This window comes from Tamandua tetradactyla, chromosome 1 (assembly GCF_023851605.1).
Source record: "Tamandua tetradactyla isolate mTamTet1 chromosome 1, mTamTet1.pri, whole genome shotgun sequence".
In the NCBI taxonomy this organism is placed as follows: Eukaryota; Metazoa; Chordata; class Mammalia; order Pilosa; family Myrmecophagidae; genus Tamandua; species Tamandua tetradactyla.
In genome coordinates, this window is record NC_135327.1 from 31,551,454 (window position 1) to 31,566,430 (window position 14,977).

A 14,977-nucleotide genomic window follows, 5' to 3' on the forward strand; every position below is an offset into this window, starting at 1 on the left:
TTAGCCATCAGGCTGACACTGGCAGCGGTGGTGGGCAAGGGACATTCAACAGGATGCTTGGAGTTCCAGGGAGGCATTAGCACGAGATAAATAAATAGGTGCTCGGTTTTTATTGGAGAGGTGAGGACAGCCCCTGAGCCCAGGAAGAGAACCTGTTTCTATAGGACAGTCAGTGAGAAGGAGAGGGCTCCACCCACGCTTGTGTTTGCCTTGCTTTGTATATTCAGCCAACAGACCCCAGACGAGGAAGCAAAGGGCAGGGAGCTGGCTCAGCTGACTGCCTGGTACTGGGAAGCACCAGCTGGAGACACAGAGCCCTGAGGAGCAGCTCTAGGAGACGCAGGAGACTGAAGGTACTCTGACCAGGGGAAGGGTCAATAGGTAACCGGCTCCCAGATTCGTTAAGCATGGTTCAAGGGTTTGTTGCTTGGGGTAGCCAGAGAAATGTAGAGGCTAGGGGTCGGGGAGTGTTGAGTCTGATCTAGCGCTGCCATTTATTTACTGTGTGATCTTGGGGACATGTGAGCCTCAGCTTCACCATCTGTAAAATGGAGCCGAAAGATAGCATTTACCTAAAAGGACTTTGCAAGGATTAACTGATGAAGTATGCAGAGTGGGTGCATGGCAACATAAATGGTTCCTATCTGCATGGAACCATGGAGGGTCATTTCAAGTGGAGGACTTGGGGAGAAGTCAGCTGATGGAGTGATGTGATGGAATGCTGTGTCATTTGAAGACCATTTCAAGACTACTTTGAGTCTGTGGCCTAGAGGCATTGTCCAAGGAAGTGGAGGCAACAGGGAGAGGATTTACTGAGTGCCTTCAGTGAATCTGGCTCTTTACTAATTTATCCTATTTAAAATTCAAACTACTCTTTGGGGTAGGTATTGGATTCAAATCACAAGGACAGAAAGGCATAATGCACGTGAATGCCCATGCATTTCATAAATATTAGCTGCTGTACTTGTCCTCATCATCATTTCGGAAAATAAGATTCTCGGTGGCAGTGTGGGGGTGTGAGGGGGGACATGAGGAACTCCCTCCAAGGTCTCAAGGAAAGTAAGTTGTGGAACTGGATTCAATCAGAACCAGGACAAGAGTGAGGCTAGAGAGGCACTCACCTTGGAGAAAGAGAAGCACTCACCTAGGACGCAAAATTTAAGGGATGCCCAAACACTCAGTAGCCTAGATAACCTGTGTTTTAAGGCAATATTTTAAAAAATAAAATTTCATGCCATGCTATGAGCTATATTCAAAAGGAAACCATCAGCACTACCACAACAACAGCAGAGGTAAATAATGGGGGGAGGGACAAGAGTTAAGAGGAGGTTTAGATTTCCTATTTGGTGAGGGTGTGTTTATTGGTTTTCTTCCTCTTGGAAACAAAGAAATTATGTAAAGTTGAGAATGTTGATGGACTGTGGACTTTGGGCCCTATATATGATGCCCGATGAATGCAGGTTGGTCAAGGATGCACTGAAGGGGAAGTAGATTGGTGAACAATGGCGTGTACTTATGAAAGAAGGTTGTGCTGCTACAAAAAGGAACAATGTCGTGAGGCATGCAAGATGTGAATGAACATGTGGGGACATTTGGTGAGACAAAATAAGCCAGAAACAAAAGAACAAGAATGGTATGGTCACCTTTAGAAAATGCTTATAAGAAAACAGGGGCCTAGATTATAAGCTTTTAGAGCAGACACATTAAGTCCAGAGTGGTGATTATTTCTGGATTTTGAGAGGCTGTTATATATATATATAACCTGATATTTAGAGATAGGAACAAACCCGAATAGGTTGGGGTTAAAGTAATTCAAAATATACAGGTAAGGAAGACAGTGTCTATTATTTTAGAACCACATATAATTTTTGAGACCAATGGAAGAAAAGTGTATTTGGTCTTGAACTGAAATTTTCTGTACTGCATAATCTAATTCAACCTATCTGTATAGCTCATTTGAACAACTGAAACACAGGAAGCACAGAATAAAAAAGAGGTCCTTTAATCCTATATAGATTATTGTAATGCCTGGAAACATCCTAGAGTATAATAAGCAGATAATCAAAAAGTATTGGCAATGTCCCCTGAGGGATGGGAGAAAGACTATGGAACTATTAAATCTTATCAGGGAATCCCCATACTGCGTCAAACTTTAGGCACACCCAAATCAATAGGCCATGCCCTCGATCATGAGGCTTACTCTTAAGAAGCTTATGTAGGTAGCAGAGAAGCTCAGACTACCTACAGGCATGTCTAAGAGTTACTTCTGGAGGACCTCTTTCGTTGTTCAGACATGGCCTCAGTCTCTCTAAGCCCAATTCTGCAAGTGAAATCATTGCCCTCCTCCCTACGTGGGACATGACATCCAGGGGTGAAAGTTTCCCTGGCGATGTGGGAGAAGACACCCAGGGGTGAATCCAGACCGGGCACCATGGGATCAATAATTCCATCCTGACCAAAAGAGGGAAAAGAAGTGTAATTAAGTATCAGTGGCAGAGTTCAAATTCAGTTAGACCTTGCTATTTATCATAACCTGCCAACCCCCAACCAGGACCATTCCAGCCAATCCTAAAGAACACCACGGGCAATATATAAGATTCCACAAGGGTTCCAGGCACTAGAATAACTTTCCAGAAACCTACACCTCCAGATGGGTCCCTGGTCCAGATAAGTCCTGAAACCTAGCCCAGCCTCTCCAGAACATCAGATAGTTCCACCTCCCTATCCCATATTAGTGACAGACCTTCCACTATGAAAAATTAAGAATTGCAATAGCACGAACACCCCTAAAGAGAGGGATGTAAAGACCAAAGGTGATGGTGGAGCTATACAGAGAAGATAGAATTTAACAAATGAATGTGGATGCTGAATCATTAAATTGATATCTCTTTTAGTCTCCAGTATCTTAGAGCAGTTAGAAGTAAAAACCTAAAATTGTGGAATTGTAACCCATGTCCAACTCTGAAATATGTTCTACAACTAATTGTGGTGCTGCGCTTTGAAATTTATAGTTTTTTTGTATATATGTTATTGTTCACAAAAAAAGAAGGAAAAAAGTCGATTATGATGATAAAAAAAGTATTTAAGCCCTCTAGCCTCCTATATTCTGGAGCAGCTAGAAGGAAAAATATGAAAGGATCTTATGGTAGCCCATGACAAACTCTGGGATCTGTCCTGTAACATCTTGTTGAAAAGTACTTTGAAAACTATTGCTTTTTTATTTCTTTGCCTTGTATACATGTTATACTATACAACAAAAAAAGTTAAAAAAAAAATTCATGACAAAATATTCACAAAGGACAAAATACCATTTAAAGAAAAGACAGGATCAGTAACAATATTGTTATAATTTTTATAATATTGCGTTAAAAAATTATTTACCTTGAATTGTTTCATGCCCCCTTAAATTGTGCACCTGAGGCTACTGCCTCACATGGCTCACCCTAATTCCAATCCTGATGTGTTCTCGCCAGCTTCTAGGCCTAAATAATAGTCAAGAGAGGAAGTGTTCTAAAATAGGCAAACAAATGTCCCAAAACACAGCAGATTCTTTCTTTCAAAGAGTTCTGAAACCCAGGAGGGATTGGCTTTTTAAGAAAAAGGCACGTGCTTTGGAAGACCAGTGGGCCTGAAAAAGCCAGTGCTGGCTGGTTTCGGATGTTAATATGTATTGCTTGTCTCATTGTCAGTAGCTCCCCTTGCCTCAGCCAAGAGCTGTGAAATGAAATGGTTAAAGATCTGGGTGCTGGGGACACAAGGTCCTGGGTTCCAGCCCCAGCTGTGTCTCTTACTAGCTTTCTGACCTGGGGATGATTATTTTTTCTTTCTCCATTTAATCAACAAATGTGAACTGAGAACTCACCACTGTACAAGCAAGTACCTGCAAGTACCTGCCCTGTGAAGTTTACATTCTAGCGGGGAGAGAATTGCATCTCAAAGCCTCAGTTTCTTTACCTGGATAATGGGGGAATAAAGTGTTTTTGTAAGGAAAAAAAGGAGACAACGTATCTAAAGTGCCTGGCACCAGAGCCAGGACTAGACTGAAGCAAGTGTGGTGCTGAGGGGGCAAAATTTAGGGAGGCATTCATTCACTCATGCTTGGGCATTGATTGTGCTTGCATCTTTTCAGCGCTGGTTTAGTTTGTTAAAGCTGCCGGAATGCTATATACGAGAAAAGGAAAGGCTTTTTCATTACAAATTTACAGTTCTAAGGCCATAAAAATGTCCAAATTAAGGCATCCAAAAAAGTATGATACCTTGACTTAAGAAAGGCTGATGTCTGTCACATGGGAAGGCATGTGGTTAGCATCTGCTGGGTTCTTGTTCTCGCTTCTATTGCTTTTAGCTTCTGATGCTAGTGGTTTCCTCTCTAAGCATCTGTGGGCCTTCACTTAGTTCCACTGGGATACAGCTCTGGGTTCTGACTTGCTTAGCATCTCATGGGAAGGTACATGTTGATGTCTGCTGGGCCCTGCATCTCCAAATATCCGTGTCTAGGCATCTGCTCCCTGTGTTGGCACTCCAAGCATCTCCATGTGTCTGTGTCTCTGTCAGCTCTGAAGCAACTGTTCTCCAAGCATCTCTCTCGGCTCTGAGCTTTTGCCAAATTGTTTCCTCTTGTAAAGGACTCCAGGAAACTAATCAAGACCAACTCTGAACTGGCAGAGTCACATCTCCATGTAATCAAAAGGTCACACCCACAATTGGGTGTGTCACATCACCATAGAAACAATCCAATCAAAAGGTTCCCACCCCACAATATTGATCAGGATTAAAAGAAACATGGCTGCCTGCACAAGACTGGATCAGGAAGAAGGACATAGCTTTTCTGGGGTACAAAACAGCTTCAAACCAGCACAGACCTTGAATCTGTGTGCCTCCTGATGTTTTGCACCCAGGGTAACTTTCTAGCTTCACCCTAGTCCAGACCTCGCCTGGGACAGAAACTTCAGTAGTATTACCTGCAATCACTACTGGTCTTATGATATTAATGCAACACTAAGAAGAAGATGGTGGGTGCTGAGCTTGTAGGAATGTCAACCATCTATGCAAACACGATTGATGGATCACAATAGAGAAACATCAATTACCAAGCTTTCCTAATCACCCATGCAATTTTGAGAAGGATGCCCCCTTTGCTGAGCCTACCCAGTCCTGTGCCAGTGTGCTGGGCTTGAAGAGTACAGTGAGGGCTGGATTTCAGTCCCCTCAAGTCCCTCCTTGTGCAGACACCGCCTGTAACCACTCACTGTCCCTGGTGCCACTGTGTTGGGTATACAGGGAGAAGAAAGACTGTGGGAGCTGACAGAGCGATCCGTTCTCTCTACTCATCCCCACGTTGGTCTTGCCTTTGGGAGGGCAGAGGGCTGCTGCTGTGCCAGCCTGGCCATGTTGCCACTGCCCCCAGCAGGGCCATGAGGAGGCCCACAGTTTGCCTTCATTCCATCACAATGACGGAAGGTGTTCCTTATTTACTCAGTGACTAATTCCGTCACCATTCCACCCTTCAAGGACCTCCCCCTTCCAGGCGACAGCCATTTCGCTGTCGGTTGGCAAGGAAGCTGAAGCTTGGTTTGTTGATGTTAAGCCTGTCCCTAAGAGGCACGCTTATTGTTAAACTATAACTAAAACGAAGTGACAGGGACTCCCATCAACAGCCACTTCCAGGACAAGTGATTCACTCCATGGATTGGAGTATTAATAATACCCAACATTTATCATCCTGACTACTGCCAAACCCTTGTTTAAACCCTTAAAATGATTCTCTGTGATTATTAAATTTTGTATTCTTCACTTTACATCAAACCATATTCTTTGGCTACTTATGATTTTAATTTCTTATTACAAAGAATGATATGCAATAAAAGTTTTACATTCTGCCTTCTACTATATTACATATAAATATTTAAGAAAATATTCATCTGAAATATAACATTGTTAATACAGCCAAGGAGGTAGTAGAAAGCAATCAATGCTTAAGAGTGTGAACTCCAGAACCAGGTTGCTAAAGCTTAAATCTTGATTTCCCCCACTTATTAGCTGGTGATCTTAAGCAAGTAACATAACCTCTCTGGACTCAGTTTCCAAATCTGTAAACGGGGACAGCGAAAATACCTGTCACAGGAATCTTGTAAAGCAGAGATGCATTAATCCAGGAAAGCATTTAGAACAATTTCTGGCATAGAGTAGGCACTCTATAAATATTAGGTATTATTCTTACTTAAGTATTAAATCGTTTTTTAACCACTTAGAACAATAGCTAATCTCTATTCCTCAACATCTGTGCACCAGCCATGGGGCCAAACACAACACAGATTGCTCCCTCTTAACCTTCACAGGAGCTCAAAGACAATGGATCTGTTACCAACCCCCTGCCCCACCTCTTTACAAACCAGAAAATGGAGATTGATGCACACAGCTAGCCAGCCTGGATGGAACCAGGCAGAAGTGATTGCTCCCTCTCACTGCCCTGGACTAGTTCTCCAACTAGCTCTTCCAAGGTGTAGGTTATTAGGGGACACTGGGCCTTAAACTTGAGGACAACATCACACGGTCCAGCCCCTAAAACAGGGTCTCTTCATCTCCGCCCTACTTGAGGCGGGATAATTCTCTTGCGGGAAACTGTGCATTCGTGCGGGGGTAGGGGGTGGGGGGGTGGGGGGCAGGGTTAGCATCGCTCCCGGTTCCACCCACGGGATGCCGGTGCCCCACCCCCACCCCGCAATGAGTGCTGATGTCAGAAGTGTCTCCAGGCATTACCAAATGTCCCTCGTGCGCAGAATACATCCTAGTTCCTAGAAACACTGCCCTCGAGTGTTGTAAGGAAGAAATAAAAAGCAGCATATTTTTAAATTTCTCACCGAGGAATCTAAGATCTAAAATAAAGAATATACCTAGATAGTCCTGGATAATTGGGACCAATCCGCAAACATCTGCCGATCTGTAAAGCTAGTCCCAGGCGCTCGTGCTTAAGTGCGCCTGTCTTGCGGTCCTCATTTAATTGCGCCCCGCCCCGCCTCCTCACCCCTCCCCGCCCTCCCACCCTAGAAACATACATATACAGGTGCCTGGGCCCCACCCCAGAGAATCAGAAGTGCTTGAGCTGGACTGCAGCCTGGGCATGAGGATTTCAAAGCTTCCACAGGGGATTCTAAAGCGCAGCCAAGTTTAAGGACAGATGCTCAAGAACCTTGGCAGGAGGGGGAGAAGAAAAGGGGCTGCCTTATCAGTTAGATCCTCCACAAATGACTTCACCCACAGTTCCAACTCACTGAGGCCCCAAACGTAAGTCCTGCCATATGGTGGCCTGTATTTAATGTCAAATAAAGTCAAAAAAGCAATACAATTGACAGTATTGGTTCATGAAAGAAAGAGCATTTTATCATCATGCAGAAACTTTTAAAAAATGTTTTTTCTTTATTAGAGAAGTTGTGGGTTTACAGAACAATCATGGATAGCAAACTTTTTTTCCTAAATAAAAGGTAGCTCTTTCAATTGAATGTGTCACTCTTGATGAAAAGCTCTGTCTTTATTTTTCTCATTTGCTGAAGACTGTAGAAAACGTCATGACAGGCAGAGATTATTATCTGAACTTCCTTGAGCCTCAGTTTTGCCATCTGTAAAGTGGGCAGAGCAGGAGTAACTGCCTCACAGAGTCCTTGGGAAGCTGACAAGATGACCAGCTTGTCCCAGTTTGCTCAGGATTTTCCAGGTGTTAGTGCTGTAATTTCCACATCTCTGAACCCCTTTGTTCCCAAGAAAACCTAGGCAAATGGTGTTTTCCAAATACACCTGAACTTGACCGTCATGTGGGTATTTGCTAAATGTCCAATTCCAGGGTCCTGACCTGACATTTAAGTGAAGGGATCATGGAAATCAGAAAAGCTGCCAACTCCCTCAGTGGATTCTATCTACTTTAAGGGAAACTGGCTGAAAATGATGACATCATAAGGACAATAATGCTAATTGTGCTACATATGCATGTTGCCCACTGTGAGCCAGACCTGTTTGGGGCACCCTAAGTTTATCAACTTGTGTAATCCTTACAACCACCCTTAGATGTGCATGCTATTATTATCCCATTTTACAAATGAGGAAACTGAGGCTCAGCGAGGCTCAGTAACTTGCCCAGTATCACCCACTCACCACCCGCTCACTATGTGCCCAATCAGGGGTTCTAGACTCAGTGGTTTTTCTGCAGAGTCCCCATTTTTTTCCTTTGCCTACAGCATTCAGCTCTCCTCACCCCTCTGATAGGATTATCGCCATTGCTTTGTTAGTTGTGGTATCTCGTGGGCATTGCAGACTTGCACCAACTTACCAAGTTTTGTCGCAGGGCTTAACTGCTAAATGTATACGCTCTCCCTGTGACCTGCCCAGCCAAATTTTCACCTAGTCCCGGTGGGTCGAATATATTAATTTCTGCTGATATGATGTCGGCCAATAGGTGGCAGTGACCCTTTGCTTTTGTCCCAGTGAAGGTTGCTCTTTAAAAAGTTTGGTGGGAGGGCACACACGGCTTCACAAAAATATGTTATAACTGCTGATGGGAAAAGTAATATATGAAATGTATGAAAGACGTGTGGCTGGATTTTCCCTCTTTCAGTCCACATGGCCCTGAAGTTGCTAAGAGGCTATGATCAGTCCAGTAAGTTCCAATGGATATTGTAACCCCAACTCTCCAGTGGAGTGGAAAAGTGTCTCTCCTGCCTGCACTGAGCACACATCTTCCAGCCCCTAGATACATCATAACCTCAAACATTGCTGTTGACAGTAGCCTCCAACTTTGATTTTTTAATTGAATTATGGGAACTTAAAGAGTTTGTAAATTCAATGTTAAACAATCATTTTTAGATTATTTTAGATTTATTAAAAACTGAATTTAGAAGGAGACATCACCTCCCTATCAAATTCCCCGGAGAGCTGGCGGTGGGACCTGTGCCCTTTTCTTTGATCTTCCTAATTTCCACTTACTCCACATGTCTATTAGCAGGGAATACAAACTCAAAGCAAGGGCAGGAGGCCCACAAGAGTCCCTGGAGGAGATACACTGGTACTGCTTTTAGTTGAAAATCAAAAGTCCTAGTTCTTGTTCTGAAAGCCACCAGAACACATAGGTCTGTTCTGCAGTCAGGTCTTGGGAGATGGTCTATCCTGGAACCTCTGGATGTGTGAAAAAGAAATGTTAGGTAACAAGGCAGCAGGTATCTGGAGTGGCTGAACGAGCCCTAGTTCCGGAATCAGATACACCCAAGGTCAAATCCTCACTTGGCCACTTTTTGGATATGTGTCCTTGTGTGAGTTTTAAAGGCTCAGCTCCTTTCTTTGCAGGTAGAACTAATATGTGGAACTTTCTGGTGGTTAAGAGCACAGGCAGGGACTGGATATAAAAACTCAGAAATGGACAGCACAATACTACCTAATTGTAATGCAATTATGTTAAAACATTGAATGAAGCTGCATGTGAGGTATAGGTTTTTTTTCTCTCTATTATCGTTTTAATTCTTATTCTGTTGTCTTTTTATTTCTTTTTCTAAATCGATGCAAATGTACTAAGAAATGATGAATATGCAACTATATGATGATATTAAGAATTACTGATTGTACATGTAGAATGGAATGATTTCTAAATGTTTTGTTAATTTTTTTTAATTAATAAAAAAAAAAAAAAGAGCACAGGCAGCCCGTGTCTGAATCCTGCCTCTATCCTCATTAAGTACATGCCTTTGGAAAGTAATTTAACCTTCCTGTGCCTAAGTTTTCTCATATCCAGAATGAGAGCATGATGATACCCATTTCACAGGGCTGCAGTGAGGACAGAGTGAGACGATGCTGGGAAGCACTTGGATATCATGGAGCTGAGCATGCAAAATAATTATTTACTGGTATCATTGTTGGGAGACCTCCTGGAGGGTTAGCAATGGCATGGGCCAGGAGCCTAGCTCAGTGCCTGACATGGGAGATGGAGTTGTCAATGACTATTCCCTCTCTTCAACAATGATTAACAACTGGGCTCCTAATCAATGCAAACAGAGCATCAAGAATAGGAGAGTCAGTGGTGGTTTAAGGCAGACCCAGCCCCTGACCTCACCTCTGACCTCACGGTGCCTACAATTTATTGGGGAAGGGAGAACCATCCTACCTAGAGCTTCTAGTCCCTTCTCTCTACCATCCACTGCACCCCCCCCCCCCCATATTATGCTACCTATTTACTTGTATTCATAGCATAGAACACTGGGTTTTTTTGCTTAATAAATATATACATATTGCCTATTATGAGCCAGAAGTTCTTCTAACCACTTTGTAAGAATTCACTCATTGCATTTTTGTAGTAGTCTTCTGAGGCACAGAGAGGCTGATTAACTCTCCCAAGGACACACAGCTATGAGGGGTAGAGAGAGGATCCAAGGCTAGGAAGTCTTGACCCAGGCTGTGTTTGTAGCCACTGCACCGCACTGCTTTAAACTCTTGGAATTTCTTCATTTCTGAATTTATTGTCTATTTGTTTATTGTCTATCTACCTACCAGATTGCAGCTCCATGAAATTATGGGGACTTGTCAATGCACAGCCGCAATTCCAGTATTCTGCACAGCTTTAAGTGCAGAGTTGATGCTCAATATATATTCATTGAACGAATGAAAAATACCCAAAGAAATATATTATTGCAAGCAGGCTAAGTGCTGTGAACAAAAAAAAAAGCCGGTGCTATTAGAGGTTTTAACAGGGAGTCCCAATTTTAGTTTAAGAACCAAAGAAAGCTAAAATTTATCAGTTTCATTTTAATTACCCTTATTCGCGTCTCTTTGACATAATTGTGACTAAAACTAGGAGGGAAGAAATGTTATCTGTACTGAATGCACTTTTCGTAATGATAAATATTTTCTCCAGCAATGAAATGCAATCGAAGACTGGGGATGCATTTGACTTTAATTCTGTCAAATGTGTGAGACCAGAACCTCCTTTCATTCCCCCAAACAGATAAAAGCAATTTGTTCTAACCTGGGTTTGTAGATACTACACCCAGGAAGGAACCTGTCAGGTCTCTGCATTTAAGCTTCAAATGCAGGCTTTGGTTTATATGGGCTTTTTTGATTTCTCTCTTCTCTACTGCAGCAAGGATGGGTAACCAGATGAGTGTTCCACAAAGAGTTGAAGACCAAGAGAATGAACTGGAAACCAATACTTACAAGGTAACATAGTTACAGTCACAGACCCATTAGTTACACTTAGGTGGCTACGCTGCTCACTCTGCTGGCTTATGCGCATCTCGCAGAGATAACCGATGCTGCTGCTCTTTCTTTAGTTTGTTCGCATCACACAGAGATAACCGATGATGGGCTGCTCTTTCTTTAGTTTGTTCAGGTGCACTCAAACCCCCCAAATCCTCCAAGGAGCTTGTTAAAACTGCAGGTTCCAAGGCCACACCTCAGACTTACTAAATCAAAAATTGCTCGAGTGGAGCCTTTGGCACATGGCTTTAAAGACCTCCACAGGGGAGTCCAATAAAGCCAAGTTAGTACCTGCTCTCAGGTGGGTTTAGACCAGTGGTTTTCACGGGGCGGGGGCGGGGGGGAGGATTTTGCCCCTCAGGGGACAGTTGGTGTCTGGAGACATTTTTGGCTGTTACAACTGGGGGATGGGGTGATGCTACTAACAGCTAGTGCGTAGAGGCTAGGGGTGCTGCTGAATATCTTACAATGCACGGGAGAGGCCCCTACAACAGAAAATTATCCAGCCCCAAATGTCCGTAGCGCTGTGGATGAGTATCCCTGGCTCAGGTTAGTAGTTCTAAGTCTTAGCTGCACATTAGAATCACCTGGGAAGCTTTTAAAATTTTGATGCCCAGCAGTTCCCAAACCAATTAAATAAAAAAACTGCAGGAATGTGGGCAGGTACCGTGTTTTCAGAACTCTTCTGTTGTTGCCTTGTGAGGCCAACGTGGAATCTCCCTTATAGAAGAGGCTCACAAGGGCTGACACCAGGGATACCCAAATGTGTCTTCTTGGCTCTTCTATGTCCAGGCAGAAGAAAGCCTAAATTTCCACCATCAGTGCTCTTTAAACAGTTCAGTTTATGAGTTGGAGCCCTGTTAAAACATGGGAACCCCTATAAAAGGAAGATAATGCCTATGAATGAATGTCAATCATATCGTAAAAGGAATTTCTGTTCAGAGTAGAAAGTTGGGATTGAAGAAATGGGCTGTAAAATTCAAGTGCCTACAAAGTGGGTCCCAAACTTGAAGCATGTTAAAATCACATGGGAACCTGAAGATCGCTGCACCTGACACCAAGTAAGTTACAGTTGCTGCAGGGGGGACATATGTGTCGGGATGTTCTCAAGCTCCCCAGAGGATTCCAGGTCCAGCTAAGTTTGAGATCCATGGGCCTCCAGGGCCCAGGAAGTAATAAAAATGAGTGCAGCAGCAGGATGAGCCTCGGAGAACTGGGAGGAAGGTCCGTCTGAAGGCATTGGCTGCTAGCTCTGGCCGACAGATGTGTCAGGAAAACTAATGTTTCCTGAGACTTATTTTCCATCAGCAGTTGGAAAACTGTCAAAGATATCTCCCTATTTTTCAATATTGGCAACTGACCCTATAATACTTAAAACACTCTGTGGGCCAGATGAATCCAATTTGCCTACAAATATTGCCTTGGATATGCTGGCTGTGAACTTTGGGCCAAATGGTCCCATGCATTTGAGTTCATGATTTCTTTGTAGCGCTAATGATAAATTCAAAAACACAAACTTATATTGAGCAATTAAAAATGTTCAAAAATATAAAGCAAGGAAAAGGCTTCTGTACACCCACAGGAAATTTCCACTTTTTTGAGTTGGTATTTAGTCCTCTAGTTTTAAAAAAAAATTGTGCACTTAACTTATATTATTAAAATATTAACATATATTATTATTATAAAGAATAACATAATATATCTTTGTATTACTATATAATACGTATAGCTAAATAAGAGTCTATATGCAGAGCATTTAGCATATAATAGTCAATCAGTGTCAGCTGTTGGTGATATAATTTAGATATTTTAATTACTAAAATGACATACATCTCTTGCAAATTTTTTCTTTCCATCTGAGTGGATTTATTTATTATGCATTTATTGTAGATATTATTTATTTCAGATGTAAAACAGATATATTTATTGCAGGTGTGTATAAAATATCCTCATTCTTTTTAAATATCTGCAATAAATAACAGAAGGGAAAAAATGTCAAGGCAGCTGGCCTGAAATTGGAAAGCAGTTTCAGTGATGAAGATGGGGTGCTGAATTGTGAAACAGGAAAAAGAAACCAGTGAACTTCCTGTGTTTGACAAGTTTGTTGACTAAAGTCCTGACTGATGCCTCTGTTTGTGCATGCATGTCAGCGGCATAAGGTTGACCGCCCAGAATTCAGAATCCAAGTGTAAAGTTTCCTCCTTCCCTTATAGGACAAGTGTCCCCTTTGAGCCTGGTGTCCCATCAGCCCACTGGGATTAGCACCTGCCTGCAACCCTGAGGGCCAAAAATGAGCTCAAACATAAGCAATGGAGGGCTCTTACCATCAGAGGAATCTAGTGCTCAGAGGGGTTATTTTTGTTTTCCTGAGCCATGACCAAAAGCTGGGTATTTTCTAGAAATGCATGATTTAAGTGAAGTTTAAATTTTGTGAGGCACCCTATGGCCTTCAGGTGATCAGTTCTTCCAGTTTTCCCACAAGACACAACTGATAAGGCCACACGCTGTGTTTCAGGTGGCATCTGAGCATGCGCAAGGTCAAAACGGGATGCCGGTTGTCATATCCACGTACAACGTTCAACACTACGACGAAGGTCAGTGCACACAGTGAAGGTCCAGGCCTGGGAAATGGCACTCAGGGTAGAAAAGCGTCTGCTGATCCTGTTTATGGAGAAATGAAATGAAATTGTCAAAGACATAGGCTCACTTTGAAAACACTCTCCTTTGATTGGGTGGGACAGCTGGGAGAGGCTGGGGATTTTAAGAAGATAAGATAAAAACTGTAGAGTAAAATTGCTAAAAACTTGGGATTTGGGATCAGACAGACCTTCGTTCAAACCCCTGCTCTGCAATTTACTAGCTACATGCCGTGGAGCAAGTCCTTGGCCTTTCTAAGCCTCAGTTTCCTTATTGGTAGAGTGGGAATAGGCATACCTACTTTAGGGAATTGCAGAGCGGATTAGAGGAGACCATTCAGAAAACCACTTTGTGTAGTACCCAGCACTTGGGAGTTCCTCAGAATCTGGTAAAGTGCCCAAGACGACAGAAGTTTCCCTACATGGGGATAGTTTTTAAAACTGAACGAGATAATGGATATCTATTTGACTTTATTTTGGAATAAAAGACAATAAATTGAATGCCACAAAAGTGGCCAGGTTCTGCAATATGAAGAATACATAGAAAAGATATAAGAAGAGGCAGTATGGCACAGAGGTTGAGAGTAAGAACTCTGAAGAAAGACTGTTGGCTTTGCCACTTACTAGCTACGTGACCTTGAGCAAGTTAGAGCGAGTTAACATCCCTGAACCTCTTCGGTAAGGTGGGAATTATAACAGTCCCTGTAGTGTAGGTATAAGATATATTAAAAGTGCATTTAATAGTGCTGGGCACGTAATAAGTGTCCTGAGGTATTAGCCGTTGTTTGATATAATGGTAATTGTTACTGTCATTTACATGCAACTTTCTGTGCCTCAGTTTCCTCTCCTGAACAATAAGGGTTCCAGAAGTTTTAGAATTTCATGGGGGGAACTTATTAAACGTTGGATACCTGGGTGCCATCCCACTGCCACTCTTCAGGACACGCAAGGCTGGGGCCAGGGAACCTGAACTGGTAAATCTCTCGAGGGGGTCCTGATGCCCAGCCGGGACTGGCTGCCACTGAATCAGATGGTTTCTTAAGCCCTTTCCTGCCCTGGAGTCCTACGAGTCAAACTGATGCTTTGAGGTGCATAAAACAGGTTGTATTTAT

General features: G+C 42.8%; 1 protein-coding gene across 5 annotated transcripts in view; it reads left to right on the top strand.

Moving 5' to 3' along the window:
* Positions 1 to 231: 231 nt before the first annotated feature.
* The window catches only part of BCAS1 (brain enriched myelin associated protein 1), a 114,307-nt gene continuing 99,561 nt past the window's right edge, over positions 232 to 14,977 (top strand). For 4 of the 5 annotated variants that reach the window (XM_077113606.1, XM_077113614.1, XM_077113622.1 and 1 more), the window contains exons 1-3: positions 232 to 353; positions 11,114 to 11,190; positions 13,745 to 13,823. In XM_077113606.1, coding sequence (XP_076969721.1) covers positions 11,119 to 11,190; positions 13,745 to 13,823 — 151 coding nt within the window. In that variant the 5' untranslated portion in view covers positions 232 to 353; positions 11,114 to 11,118. Of the gene's footprint in view, positions 382 to 11,113; positions 11,191 to 13,744; positions 13,824 to 14,977 lie in introns of all 5 variants that reach the window. The other variant, XM_077113597.1, reaches the window with a different exon arrangement.